Source organism: Vidua macroura, chromosome 10, assembly GCF_024509145.1.
Source record: "Vidua macroura isolate BioBank_ID:100142 chromosome 10, ASM2450914v1, whole genome shotgun sequence".
In the NCBI taxonomy this organism is placed as follows: domain Eukaryota; kingdom Metazoa; phylum Chordata; class Aves; order Passeriformes; family Viduidae; genus Vidua; species Vidua macroura.
Window position 1 is genome coordinate 13,394,196 of NC_071580.1, and position 15,093 is coordinate 13,409,288.

A 15,093-nucleotide genomic window follows, 5' to 3' on the forward strand; every position below is an offset into this window, starting at 1 on the left:
GCCCCCCGCGCCACCGGCGATCTTCCTTTCAGGCGGCGGCGGGACCTGTCACGGTGACGTCACCGCGGCGGCAGCCAATGGGCGGGCGCGGCGATTGTGTGGCCGGCGGGGCAGCGGCGCGGCGGGAGCGGGGCCCGTCCGGTCCCGCCGCGCCGTGAGGGCCTCCCCGGCCCCGGGCAGGACGGGCCGCGCCGCGCCGCGGGACCTCCCCGGCCGCCGCCAAAGCCTCCCGCCGGCCCCCCGAGCCCACCCGCTGGCACAGCCGCCCGTGCGTCCCGCGCCAGGGCAGCGGGACCCGGAAACTTTTTTTATTTTGGGAGAAAGGAGAAAAAAAAAAAAAAAAAAAAAAAAAAAAAAAAAAAAAAGAAAGTTGTTTCCCCCGCTCCCCCCCCTCCCACCCCGCTGCCCTGTGTATCTCTCCTCCCGCTGTCAGGTGACTTTTTAGCGTTAGAAGCTAATGAGCGTGGATGCTCTGGGGATCCCGGTGATGGACCCTGCTGCTCTCTCCAGGCGGAACACGGCGCTGAGATTAGTAGACTTGGCGGGGGCTCCTCGCCACCATCACCACCCCCCTCAGAGCATGACAGGCTTCCCGGGCGTCGCCGGGCACCCCCACACCACGGCGCCCACGCAGCCGGGGGAACACGCCGCCGAGTCCCGCCTCGGGCCGCAGCAGCTCCGGCCGGAACACATGGGGCACCGCCACCATCCTCCTTCTCATCCTCCTCCTCAGCATCACCCCGCGGCCCTTAAGATCAGCCCTGCCCCTCATCCCCACCACCAGCTCCACCACCACCACCACCACCATCATCATCATCATCATCATCATCATATGGCAGGCCAAGCCGAGGTGGTCTCTAGTCAAACGGCAGCGTTTGGCCCGGCGCAGTCACCAGCAGCCCCTTACCCCGTCTCTCACCCAGCCCAGGCTCTGGCAGCAGGTAGGGACTTCTTCATCCGCAGAGACCTGCCGGCCCCACTCATGCCAGGGCTGACCGAGCAGCACCCCGCTGCAAGTTCTCACCACGGACTGTTTGTCTCAACAACAGGTAGCTACCCCGGACACCATGGTCACCACCACCACCACTCAGAAGCTGGGAATCCCTCTGTGTTCACTGGACTCCATGAGCAGCCTCCCCATGCAGCTCCAGGTGGCCATCTAAACGGACAGCTCAGACTGGGGTTACCTGGAGAAATGTACGCCAGGTCTGAACATTTCACTCAAGTACCAGCCTCCAGGACAGATCATTTTGCTGCTTCTTCGCTTCATAACTACGGTGGTATGAATCTGAACATGAACCTGGCTCCACACCACGGCCCGGGTGCCTTCTTTCGTTACATGAGGCAGCCCATCAAACAGGAACTCATCTGTAAGTGGATTGAGTTGGACCAGACTCCCAAAAAATTATGCTCGAAAACTTTCAGCACGATGCACGAGCTGGTGACTCATGTCACGGTGGAGCACGTTGGAGGACCCGAGCAGTCCAATCACATATGTTTCTGGGAAGAGTGTCCAAGAGAAGGGAAACCTTTCAAGGCCAAATATAAACTTGTAAATCACATCAGAGTCCACACAGGTGAAAAACCTTTCCCCTGCCCTTTCCCAGGCTGTGGCAAAGTGTTTGCCAGATCAGAGAATCTCAAAATACACAAAAGAACTCATACAGGTCAGTATGTAAAGCTCTCTTTACTCTCTTTCTCTCTGTTATTCCGCGTACTGATTTGCTTTTTTTTTTTTTTTTTTTTCTTTTTTTTCTAATGTATCCTTTGAGTTGTTTTTGAATGCACGCCAAGTACTTCTGGAAAATAAATTCTCAGATTTGTTTGCTTCTTTACCGGTTGGAGAAGGGGGATAAAAGAGGGGGAAGGGGAGAGCGAGAGCAAATCTCAGAATTCTCGTCCATATTTTTTTCTAGTTGTGCGGAGAGGTTGCTGTAATGTTTATATGGGTAGATCTGTGTAAATATTGAACGATATAGCTACTATTTCTGCTAATTCAAATAGGCGAGGATTTTTTTTTTCGATTTAAAGTAGTCGGGGGAAAAAATGAAATCATTGTGCAAGCTCACAAATTAAAAGTGAACAATGGAAGTTACAACTTGTCTAGTCAGTTTTGACTGATGTCGCTGGGATGCTGCTGCTCGAACATTGTGAGAATAACACAGCTGCGACCTTTTCGTTCAACAGTTCTGTTTTGGGCAGAGGGAGTTTCAAATGTTTGATCTGAATAACACTGACATTTTTAATGAGCATTGCCTTCCAACGACTTTCTGCATTCGCAAATATGGGGAGCTGCGATTTCTGATTCTCGTGAGGGAAAAAAAAAAAAAAAAAAGAAAAGAAAGAAAAGAAACCCTTGTATTGTTTCGGCCTGTACATTCTGAAATGTCATTTGCAGATCTGTTAAGTGAAATTGGGACATGTGTCAGAAACATCTGTTAGTTCTAGTTAACAGAAAATAAAGTAACACGATGGACGATCTTGCAGAACTACGTTTGAACTCTTCCGGCCAGGAAAGCATTTATAATTAATGAAATTGCACGTAGAAAGTTTTCACACTTCCAGGAGCAGCTTGTGAAGTTGTATTAATTAGTTTAGCAGCCGGTGTTTGTAGTCCATAGCGCTGGCTTGTCTTTTTTTTTTTTTTTTTTTTTTTTTCTTTTCTTCTTCTCTAAAGAAGAAGATAAGAAATAAGCCCTTTTTGGAAAATTTAATCTGTTCCAGTGTAGGGTTTTCCACCTCCCACCCCCTTCTGTACAGCCTTATGCACTGCGAGGGAAACTACATAATCCTATTGTAAGATCTGCTTACAGCCAAACGATTTTTTTCGCCTTCCAGTTCATAAAACTCCCCTTCCCCCATGCTCGGTGCAGGGCTTGACCTTCCAGGAGTTGCATTTTTTATGATAGAGCGCGACGTGATATAATATGCAGAACATACACTAATTTCGTATCGCTATCATCTAAACATAGCACAGAGGTTTTACAGCGACCGTCACTCGTCACCTCATTATTTTTCCATCGCTCTATGAGGAGTAAGTCTGTGTGCGGGGCGGGGGGGTGCGGGGGAGGAGGCGGACGACAGCATAGTTGTGTTCCTCGGCTGCCTTCTTGGCCCCCTTTTTCCTCGAAATAGGGGTATCCCCGGGTCACGTTAACTTGTATCCCAGCCAGTTCCTTGTTGGATCAGCACAGGTACAGCCATTAACCGGGAGAGCTCATCTCTTAATGACAGTGTTTTTCTTAAGTAAACAAACTTTTACTGCTCTTTAACGGCCTCACTGTTTGAAGTCTCTGAAGCAGAAAATGGTTAAATTCTTGGGAAAACTGACCTACATCGGAGATGCAGGTTCAGGGCAAACCCGAGAGCGGAGATTTGCGTTTATTAAACACCATTCGGCGCGTCTGTACTTTTGGCTTTAACTTTCTCGGTGATTAATTGCTGTATTGTGCAAACTCCTGCAGGGCCTTTATGGTTCCACCGTTTCTATTAAACACCCAGAAGTTGTCAAAAAACGCAATGTTTCTGAAACCCTAATAGAACTCACTACGAATTATTCATGAAGACAGTTCTAGATTCAACAGGAAAATTATTGCCTCCTTAAATATTAATGACTTCTGATTTCTCCGAGGCTGGGGAGCAGGCAGAGGGATATCTGGCGATGTACGAGTTTTCCAGGTTGGAGGATAAGGCCGTTAAGGCGGCGGCAACGGGACGAGCAGGACGGGCTGGGATCACTTCACCGCCTTCCCTGAGGGCCAGGAACAATAGTGCGAGGCGTGGGACGGAGCCCCGCTCCCTCCCTGCGGCCCCCGCCGCCCCCGCGCCTCGCCCGCAGCCCGGGAGCCGCCAGCTCCAACTTCCCCCCACCGCCACTCACCCGGAGAAGTTGGTAAATACCTTAATCCACTCCCGGAGACGGGGGATTATGCCACAAATTCCAAGCTGAGTTTCACTGAACACTTTTGCCCAGCTACAAGTGTGGGGTAAAATGGCGGTTGAGTCTCCATCGCCCGCGGAACTTTGTGCGTGGCTGCGGCTCCGTGCCCGGGCTGCGGCAGCCGGGACCTGTGCAGTGTCCTCTCCCTGCCGGGCAGGGATTTCCGCGCAAGAAAACCTGCTCTCGCGAAAGGAATACTTGCAAATGGCTCGGATGGCTCCTCTTTATTGAGACGTTCAGGGAATGCAACCCAGGCAGCTGAGAAAATGCTGCCCTCTTCCCACTTGAAACCCGGCTGCACGGACGGACCTTTCAGTGGCTCTTTCAGGGGGTTAAGCGAAGTTGAACATTTTTCAACTCGGCAAAGCGCAGTGCGGCGCAGCCCGCTTTTACCTGAATGGAACTCACTTTGCACAAGCAGAGTGCTTATGAGGATGGCTTTCCCTGGGGTCTCCTAACTTACTGCTTGCTTGTACTACACTAATATCCTTGATTTGTTGTCTCAACTTAGATGCTGAAGGTCAAATTATTTCCTTACGTGGAACTCTAATTAGATTATAGGCGGGCGTGTGTCTATGCATATGCACCGCTGTATGTCGACGGTATTTGGCTACAGAATCCGCATCGTTTTGTGAGAGACCTTATTTTTAACCTCTTCCCTCCCTTCCCTCCAACGCCAGATATTTACCCGTCCTCTGTGCAAATGTTAACGGTGCAGGATGTCAGTGCTCCTCATTGACTATTACAGTGCGGAAAGGGCATACTTTAAACGCGGAACCATGAGCCTTTCCCACCCACCTTGCATAAACTGCATTCATGTGAAATATTTGGAATGCCTTCCTTTATTTGCCTCTTCTCGCAGCCGAGCCCGATGTAGACAGAGTCTCTCCTAAATTTAATCATGACGAATTGAGAGGGAAAAAAATAAAAACGACAACCACAAACATACAACCCAAGAAATTTAAAAAACCAAACCCAAACAAACACACAAAACCAAATATTGGAAGTCCTTTCGGCTACATACGCCATGATGATGAACACAGTTGCTTTGTTTGCACTTCATGTTAAGGTTAGGCCATGTATTTTTGTGGAGTCCTCTCCGCCCTGATACTTTTTGACTTTTAACGGATGAGGAGGATATTTTCATAATGGGTTGGTACAGGACCTGGGCACCCCTTGGCAAGCAGGGTTTTGCAGTTTGCTATTGTCAGCGACAATAATGCCGTCAGCATTTCATCCTGCATCTGGCTGTGGTGTGTTTCCTTGAAAACCTCCTGTATATCGTCTACCATGCCAGGTCCACACGATTCGAGGTTACACTTTCACACGACTCCAGCAACACCATCGTATTTCTATTATGTGCAACATCACTTATTATATGATCAGGCAATTTAATTTGATTGCAATTCCTTCAGTGACTGTGTAGGTTAAAATGAAAAGGGAATCCTACCCTCGCGACACTGCCGTGCGCTGGCCTAGTCATCCTTCTGCTGAATCTTTATCGTTTTTCCCCCACAATCAACGTCTTTCTGAAATATTTCATACTTTAGCACACGGTATCAGCAAGCTGGGGAGCAGGGAAAGGAAGGGGATGTGGATCTTCCATGGCATTGTAATCAGTACAAGTATGAAGTGGATGAAATATGATCTAGCCAGGTTATGGAAAATATTTCCACATGCCTGGGGGACTGTGAGAGATGTATTTAACGTAAAAGCCTTCGAAGGGATAAATCACTGACCGCTCTTTCTGCAGGACTTCGGAGTCTGCGGGGACAGGACAAGTGTGCTCGGAACGAGTGGTTCTCCTCTAAGTTTTCCTTGTTTCGGAGCTTTGTCTTTTGCACAAACCCTTACGATGACACACACACAGGCCAGGGGAAAGAGAAAGAGAAGCTGGCTGGGCAGGGCACTCCGCGTGCGGAGCCAGCCACGCATCCGGGTGGGCACGGAGCGGCGGCTCCGGGGGATGCTCGGCGGGGCCCGCGGGGAAGGGCAGAGCTAGTGAGAGGAGATTCCGCTGGGAGAGGAGCCGTGGTAGGGCCGGAGAGAGGGGTCCGGGGAGGCTGTGGGCTGTGGGGGTGAGGGATGCGCTGCTCCCGGCCCCGCCGCCGCCGCTAATGGCTGTGCTCGCCCATTGCCTCCTGCAGGGGAGAAGCCGTTCAAATGTGAATTCGAGGGCTGTGACAGGCGCTTCGCCAACAGCAGCGACAGGAAGAAGCACTCGCATGTCCACACCAGCGACAAGCCCTACAACTGCAAAGTGAGAGGCTGCGACAAGTCCTACACCCACCCCAGCTCCCTGAGAAAACACATGAAAGTGCACTGCAAATCCCCTCCTCCCAGCTCCGGCTACGAGTCCTCCACGCCCTCCTTGGTGTCCCCCTCCTCGGACTCCGGCCGGGAGCCCCCCGCCTCCTGCTCCCACGCTGAGCCCTCCGCGCCCGCGCAGCCCGCCGCCAACCTGAGCGAATGGTACGTGTGTCAAGGCGCGGGGCCCCGCGGCCCACCCGGGCCCCCCGGCGCCTTCCCGCCGCCGCGCCTCCCCGCCGAGCCCCGGCCCCGCTGCTAGGGCGCGCCGGGGGCGGCGGCAGGCGGCCCGGCCCGGCCCGGCCGGCTCAGGGAGCGTCGCGCCGGGCACGGGGAAGCCGAGCGGGAGCGGCAGCGAGAGGCGCTTGGCGGAGGGAGAGAGGCTGCGGAGCGCGCGGGTGGGCCCTGCCTGCGCCCCCGGCACCGCGCACACGGGAGGGCTGCGCTCGCCTCGGCCGCGGCGCTGCCGCCTCCTCCCGCCGTGCCACACACCCCCACTCTGACCGCCTTGCTCCAGTCTGTTTACATGCCAACTGATTTGCATTCCCTTTCCTTATCCCTGTCCTTTCCCCTTTCCTTCCCTTCCTTTCCCTTTCCATTCCCCTTCCTCTTCCCGTTTTCCTTTCCCCTTCCCTTCAGTGATTTCATACAGATTTTTTCTGTACAGATTTTCTCTTGTCAACAGTATTGTGTGCTGCACTGTTCTGTTTGCCCACGATTTTCTGTGAGAGTGTGTTTTTCTAAGAAATATATATATATAAACTATTATTTGTTAACAATTTGTACAAAATGGATCCATTAAATTTTTTGATTAATTAACCCGTTCGATGGACGTTTCTGTAAAGAATCTCCTTAATTTTCCCTCTTTCTGTATATAAATACATATATATATATTTCCTCCCCCCACCCAGTAGTCGCTAATAAAGAAAGGCCCAGGGGGGTGCGATGATTGACTGTCCATTTTAGCTCCCACTGGTAATGACTTCTAATACCTAAACATGCCCGTCCCCACCCAGAGTGCGGCTCCTGTTGAACCGTGGGCGCTGAAGCTCCCGGGGGGGGGCGGTTCTGACGGGGTGGGGGGAGACCATTCTCTGACGTCACTGCCAGGGCGGGGGCCGGGCAGCCCCCGGCAGTGCGGGGACCTGGGGCCGCTGCTCCACGGCTCTGCCCTGCGAACAGCCCCGAGGAGAAATGAACCGCTCCCACAACGCGGCTTTAGCATCTCCATGCTGTCCCAGAGTCTCAAATCTACAGGGTTCATTGCGCTGGTTCACAGAAAGGGAGGGGGGTAAAAAATAAACAACCCCCAAAATAAATAAACAAACCTCTCCACTGGGGTAGCTTGAAACTACCGAATGGTGCCGTTTTAATTACTTTAATTACGTTTAAGAATACCAGATAGTATAGGCAAATAAATAGCATAGGCTGCTGGAAAGGGTTTCTATGGCTTGCGGAGAGCAGACAGAAGGCTGCTGTAACCGCATCCTCTGGTGTTTGACAGATCACCTCCGCACCCAGGTGACTGGGGTTACTGTGGATGTACAACTGTACACGCACGCACATACACACGTGTATGCTGATGCCGAGAAATATAAAAACCACAGGAAAATAAATAGCTGGTCAGTGACTAAAAACACCCCAATGCCCAGTGCTTTCCTTACTTACACGCCCGTATTTTTCCCCCAAGGCACCAAGTCGGCGTTCCTTTCTTCAATCGCCCAAACTCAACAACTTTTCTGTTTAAACAGTGCGGATAGTGACAACAGTATGTCGATAACGGGAATACACTTAGGGAATCAGCTAGGTGAGAGCAATGTGTGAAAGAGGAATCTAAACAGGGGAGAGTTGTGCCCCTATCCAGCCCCCGAAACTTGTGTCATGGAAATCGAGAAGTGTCGAAGTCAGATGTGGATAGGGAGGATGTTTCCATCATGTCCCGAGATCTGTTTATTTCTTTATTTCTCTATTTACAGAAGTATTTGGATGTGCAGGCTAATCACCTTTAATTTTTCATTTGCTTGTTACAGATGTCTACCCCGTTGCTCTCAAGGTAATCTAGACAGACGCAGCTGAAAGCCTGAATCTTATGCCTTAGACATCAAAGCAAGCTCGCACAAAGAAGTATTTCTTCACAACGGTGAATCTTCATGGTAAGTTAGGATTTCTATGGCAATAGGCAAGTCATACTTAAATAGTGAAAGGCGAAGTCTGGAGCCCGTCCAGTCTTTTCATTAAGGACATAATATTTACGTCTAACAGGCCCTTTTTCTTGTGTATACAAGTATATATTTTTGTTTGACGCGAACTAAATCATTTTCATTTAATTTCCGGTAAACAAAACCCACGCGAACAGGGCACTTGTTCCAGACCATAATAAAAATGGATAAGACTGTCAGGAAGAAAAGGCCCGCTTGAACCGTCGCCTCAGCTCACTTTTGTTTCTGCTTTCTGCCAGGATCAGAGAATGCATTTGGGATTTGAGGGCGAGTTTCTAAAGGCAAGGAAATGGTTTTTAAGGGGGGAAAGAAAAGGAGAAAGGTCTAATCAAGCTCGGGTTGTTCAAAGGGCCTGATTTTGGGGTTGAAAGTGTGAGTTTTATGGTGCATCAGCATGCCACGTTAGGATCGCTATGGTAATGAGGAGAGCAATAGCAAGCGGCCTTCAAAGGAGGCACACTCCATTTGAGACAGTCTATTAAGATACATTTGCACTGACCTTTGGTTTCATGCTAGCTTAATACACTCAATCTGCTCCCCGCTAGAGATAGACTTCCTCCACCTAATGCACTTCGGCGGAGCTGGGTTCTGCTGGGCTTCGCCCTCCCCCCGAGACACGCTCCGTTCCGACGCTGTAGCCCCGGTCTCCTTCTCCCCAAAGTAAAGGACTGCCAACCCCCCAAGCTCGGCGGGAGCTCCCGCCCGCTGTCCCCAGCCTTTCTGATCAGCTTCTAGCAGCAAAAACTGGCCACAAAGCCTGAGGATTGCTTCCCTTCCACCCCACCAAATGTGGGAGAGGAAGGTAGGACGGGGACTGGAAGATCCCCCTCCTTGGACTGCCTCTGTCTCAGGGAGTAGGTGTCCCGATGGAGGTCCCCCAGGAGCTGGAAAGCGGGGTGAGCTCCGAGGGCAGACGGCCGTACCCACTTCTCGCTCTGCCCGGTCCCGCTGTCGCTGCGTGGCAGCGAGCGGAGGCTCCGTGGTGCGGGGGAACTTGACACCAGCATGGCCGGGGCCATGGGCGCTGGGCCATGGGCCCGGGAAAGTTAGAAGTCCATGTTCCAGTAATTGTCTTGTTGTTTATTTTATCCAAGTACCCTAGTGAATAGGGGAAAAATAAACACGGGGGAAAAAAATTCAAACAGTTGAGTCGTCTTTAGTGCCAGCCCTTGTGGTTGAATAAAAAGGATGGTCCAATTTCTATTGAGCTGAGAAATCTTTGAAGTGGGAGTTATTATCTGAGAAATTCCTGCTCGTCGTCCTAACAACGCTGATGAAACGTAAAAGGTTCTTTGTCAGCGATTTGTTCTCCTCTCTGTCAAACTCACCCTGCCCGTTAGCTTTAAACCGTTTCTAAAGAGATAAAATCAAACTTTTAAGGATAACTTTGGGGGCCCAGAGGGTGCAGAAAATGCCAAACTATCGGATCCTGTGTATAGACATACATCTGGATATATGTGGCTGTGTCCGCATGAAACTGACTGTGTACAGATGTCCATAGATGTCTGTATGACCTTACAGTTCGAAAGTTGAAATTATGTCCATTGTTTTTGCATTTCATCCTTCAAACTTTTCCGTCTAATAAATTATTCCTACACACACTCTGCACAGAATGCAATTCTTGGGCGAAGGCAGAAACGTTGGGTTTCATTACTTTGTGTGGGTTTCACCACTTTGTGACCAACAAATGTTTTCTCTCCAGTAGAGTGAAAGCAAGAGTGTAGACATAGAGTAAATTCTTTGATCATTTAACAGTCTGAATACCTACCAAGCATGTATATACTGCAATGTATCGAAGTTGTTAACGCATTCGAAGTGATGGCTTCCATATGCTCTCATGTTTTATTGTCTGTACGTGTAAGGATAGTCAAACTGCATCCCTTTTGTATCTTCATTTTATAAACATAATGGTGTTGTACTGAAATGATTCCCCGATCAAGTTTTATTTAGTAGTTTCTCATTGGATATCATGCAATGCCCTGTTTGGAATATGAATTCCTTGAAGTTGTAACTCATCAGTGTACTTCTGTTTTAGTTGTTGAAGAATTATCTGAGCCCAATCCTGCCATTCTAAGCCAAACCATTAATTTAATGGGACCTTTTCTGAGTAAAGACAGAGTCAAATTAGAGTGGAGTGGGTACTACTATTATTATTGTTATTATTTTTTTATCTTGTCATATTTATGGGAAAATCTAGCACATTCTTTGTGAGCTGTACAGAGAAGAAGCCTCTGAAAAATGTAGCTTGCAGAAAAACATTTACAATGTTGGTATACTGTATCTCTTTCCAAACTTCTTATATTCCTTATTTTTCTTTATCACATGTTTGGCAATGAAGGAATGTTCTGTTGTGTGCTTGAATATACTATTTATTTTTAATACTTGGATTTTTTTTACAATAAATATTTATAAGCATTTAATTTCTATGGTTATTTTTACAAATGTGCACTTTTCAATTATGTGTTTGTACTGATGATACCGAGCCGTTCCTAAAACACTGTGTAATTAACCTCACTTTCTGTTGGTTTTTATATTAGTTAAAAAAGAAAAAAAAAAAAAAAAAGCCCAAACCTGTGTGCTGTAAATGTGGTGTACAATCAAGTATTAATGAGTGTTTTTTTGTTAGTTTTTAACCTTTTTTAATGTTAATCGTTTTAGGTTGGCATTTCCATTAAAAGAACAGAACAAAACAAACCCCTTCTTTGGCTTCATTTCTGCGACAACATTTTTCAGATCGCAGACTTCAAACCAATTGTACTTTAAGCATGGGCCAAGGTGCAGGGTGCGGACACAGAGCCCGGTGTCACCCAGGTGGAGCCCTGTCCCTCTGGGGGGTGGGTGCGTGTCCCGGTTACCTCCGCAGTAGCACCCTGGCTCCTCATGGGCGCTGTGCGACTCTGGGGACACTAACACTGGGGTGTTGGGCACCAACACTCGGGGGATTGGCGTGAGTTTTCGGCGGGGGCCACCCCGAGAGGCTGCTGCTCCCCTCCGCCCGAAGGATTGTTGTTTAGATACAAGTGTTCTTTTGAAGAATTCCGACCGCCCCCTCCCCGTCCAGAATGGGTCCCAGTCACAGCGAAATAAAACCTTTTTATAAGGTTCCTAGGCGGATTTAGGGCATTTTATTTCTTTTTTTAAGAGAGGGAATTCTTTCTGTAAATCTGAAAGTAAGCCTTCTTTGCCTTGCGCATTCTCCTGATCGATGTTAATACGTTCCAGGGTTTCGCAGCTCCCGAACCTGCTCAGAGCTCCCTTCGCACGACAAGCGCCAGCTTTGCTGTTTGGAGGGACGCAGCAGCCTCGGGCACACCGCGGCCCGAACCCGGCGGGCGCCTTGCGCATGCGCTGCCTTGATTGCTTTTAGAAAATGAAAACTTGAAAGAAGTTGCCTGACACAGAGAGATGACAAAAAGTTGGCTTTAGCTGCCAGGCATATTGTCAATAGAGAATACATTTGACTACATGAAGGGAGAAAAAGAAAGAAAGAAAATAATTTAAGAAATAATAGAATTCAAGAAAAAGAAATGAAGGAAAACATTTTTGCTGGTCTGTAAAAGACAAAAATTGGCCCATAAAGGAAAGGAGGGCTAACAGTACATGCTAATTAAAGAACACAATTCTATGGTCTATAATGATTGAGCGAAGACATGTACTTATTACACTTGACTGTCAACAGGGGAAGGAATGTCCCCTCAGACAGCATGGTGAGAGACGTGTGGGCATTATTAGTGGCCCTTTTATAGACATTGCCTTTTCTTTCTCAATACTGACAAACCATTTTGGAGGGAACCATCCCCTGTTGCTTCCTATCATCGATCCCCATGCAAGGCTCTGCATTGTGCAAGTGCATTAATTAAAGACCATTCATTTAACAATAGCACATTGTATGTTCAGGAAAGGAAGATTAGAAATATGAATCAGTAACCGAGACCCGCTTCCACCACCTTACCGGGAGAAGTGGAGGGGAAGGAGTTGCAGCGTGCGGTTAAACACTCTGAGCATCCCGGACGGAGCGGGGCTCAACTCCGGTTAGTTTTTTTTGGGAGAGAAATCCTGAAACCGATTACAACTGGAAACAACAACAACGAAAAAAGGTTGTCAAGTGTCTCCGTGGGCGCCAGATTGCTCGACCCTGCTCGGCGCCTCGCCAGCCGCCCGCTCCGAGGGGCCGCGCAACCCGGCACGGCCCGGCTCTGTCCGGCGCCCCTTCCCGAGGCCGGGCCCCCCCAGCCGGGACCGACCGTGTCCGGGGCTGGTGTGCGTGTGCACACACATCCCCACACACATTTGTTATGTCAGAGGCTTTTCTCCGGCTGCACGTAGAGGCACAAGCACAGAACCTGCGTCCATCCCTCCCCACCCCTGCGCTGCCCAGATTTTTGCAGTCCAAAGGAAAAACCATCTGGTGCCCCAAAGCCAGTCGTGACACAAACGTGACTTATCGTGAGAAGGTAGAAGGAGTACTCAGGGAGAAGGAGGTTATGAGGGAGCGGGGGAAGGACAGAAGACGGATTCCCAGTATCACCCACATGACTTACTAAGCGGCTCCAGCTCCTCTAAAACCTCTGGGCCATATGTTAGTTTATTTACACCCTTTGTCTTTTCGTGTGTCGCCTGGTGAAATAATATTCCTGGGATATAAATGAAAGTAAGCTACAGTAAACAAACAAGGGCAGCGCCTGCTAAAGCGATATGTAACATTTCTGAGTTTCCAACAGAGTATGTCGTTCCCTTGGTTATAATGGGACCAGGATAGCAATTAAAGCTTTTAGTTAAAGCCTCTAGATTTTTAATGTTGAATGACACTTTGACTCCATTTTCTCATAGATGATTTAGTTTTTTGCAGGATTACACTATGGGAGGAGAAGGAAGGGGAAGGACAAAATTCACCGCAAAAGCAACTCTTTGACAGTTAAAAAGAAATGGCACAACAGACTAAGGTGTTCTTAATGATGGTAACATGTTAGAGAAACCTCTGCAACTTCCCGTGAGGCTGACTTCAGTCTCAACTCCTCCATTTGGATCCACCCCGCTCCGAGTCCAGGACCACTCTGGTTCCTTTGGATCAGGCGCCGAGACCCCGCGGAGCTGCAGAGGGTGCGGGCAGCAGCTCCCGCATTTCAAAATCCGTGCACTAACTTCGTTTTCTTCGTCATGAGGCAGCCAACCTCGTGGCTGGGCTGGAGCTCGCCGGTCTACAAGGACGCCTTTTTCCTAAAATAAATAGGTTGCTCTAACAGATCGGCAGATTTTTTTCTTACCCCCCAATGTTACCCAGAGGATCGGCTCTGTACTGCCGCAAAACCCATCTCCGGGTCATTGTGGGTTGCTTGGACCGGGAAAGCCACCCCGGGGGTCCGGGCTGAGCCCCTGCCAGCGGTGGCCAGGCTGAGCCTGCGGGACTGCGCCGCCCGCCCGGGCTGGGGGAGGCCCCGGGACGGCGCTGCCCGCGGCCAGCAGCTCCCTCTTGTCCCTCTTGCCTCCCCTGCCTCGCTGCTGCCCCTGATGATACCTGCTATAGAGCACGCCCTGAAAATCAGACAAAAGCGCGGACACCACCACTCCCCCATCATCCCCCCAGCTGTTTCGGGAAGATACACAAAAAAAATTAGTCTTCAACTTTTGACTAGTGTCTGCTGGCTTAAATTATCCTCTGCCCTGGCTGGGGGCAACGGTGGAGCAATGCGAGCTCCCTGCTCCACCGCCTGCTGCCGCGAGCGGCCGGGAAACAGGGTGCGTCTGAACTTGGGCACAAGCGGGCTGCCCGCCCGCAGCCCTCCGTCTTCCCTCGTCACGGGGAGTCCCGGAGTGGGGAGTCAAAGGGAAGTTTCAAGGGGGGAGGTTTTGTTATCCCTACCTGAGGACAGATTAATCCCCGCATATACTTGATAAAGATGAAGATCTTGCTGGGAGGAAGAGGGGGAAAACGGGTAGGAAAAGAAAGGAATCACTGGATTGTTATTGTCTAGAAAACAGGCCACCTTAAAAAACCTGTTGTAGAAATACAGAGAGTCCTTTAAGTGTGAAATATCATTTCATTGTAAATAGTCAAAAAAGAGTCGGTAATCCAACTTCCGGAAACTGTTCTGAATTATTTCAGCAGACTCTTTTAAAAGAGGATTAGCAGGGCTTTAGGGGCAAAATCCTTCTGTTTTATTCAATCTCTGATTTTATGTTATAATTACTAGATGTAAAGACTCGCGAATTAGTATGCAGGCGTCGTTCAGACATTATGCAGGTGCTATTCTAATCATTCAGCTTTTTAATTAAGGAACGAGGTAAGAAAACAGAATCATAAAAACACTTTTGTGAGAGCTGAGAAAATCGTGAGCGACTGCATGAATAAAGCCTTTATACCTTATCCTGACAGGTCAGACACCAATTGCCTGACTTACGACCTTTTCTTGCTGAAACAATGGTTAACAGCTTTCTCACCTTGTTCCCATTATAGCCTTTATTCTCGCAGAGAATTTATGGAAATGGCCCTAAAATGCTTACACTAAAGAGGGAGATGCAAAAAGGTATTGCAATTTTAATTGGTGCGTGTCCTGTACAAAGATACTTTAATTCGGGTCGTTCGGGAATTGAGGCACTCGGCTTGGCGCGAGGATTTGGATAGATCGA

General features: G+C 49.2%; 1 protein-coding gene across 3 annotated transcripts; it reads left to right on the forward strand.

Moving 5' to 3' along the window:
• The first annotated feature begins 439 nt into the window (after positions 1-439).
• Positions 440-11,137, forward strand: ZIC4 (Zic family member 4). 3 transcript variants are annotated; one of them, XR_008438687.1, is made up of 4 exons: positions 440-1,667; positions 6,088-6,412; positions 8,278-8,400; positions 9,012-11,137. XR_008438687.1 is itself a non-coding variant. In XM_053986623.1 (3 exons), coding segments are annotated over exons 1-3 (1,536 nt in total). In that variant the 5' UTR covers positions 440-457; the 3' UTR covers positions 8,279-11,137. The 3 variants fall into 3 exon arrangements, 2 of the variants coding, with proteins under 2 accessions (XP_053842598.1, XP_053842597.1); XM_053986623.1 differs by having other exon boundaries at positions 8,278-11,137; XM_053986622.1 differs by lacking the exons at positions 8,278-8,400; positions 9,012-11,137 and having other exon boundaries at positions 6,088-6,509.
• The last annotated feature ends 3,956 nt before the right edge of the window (positions 11,138-15,093 follow it).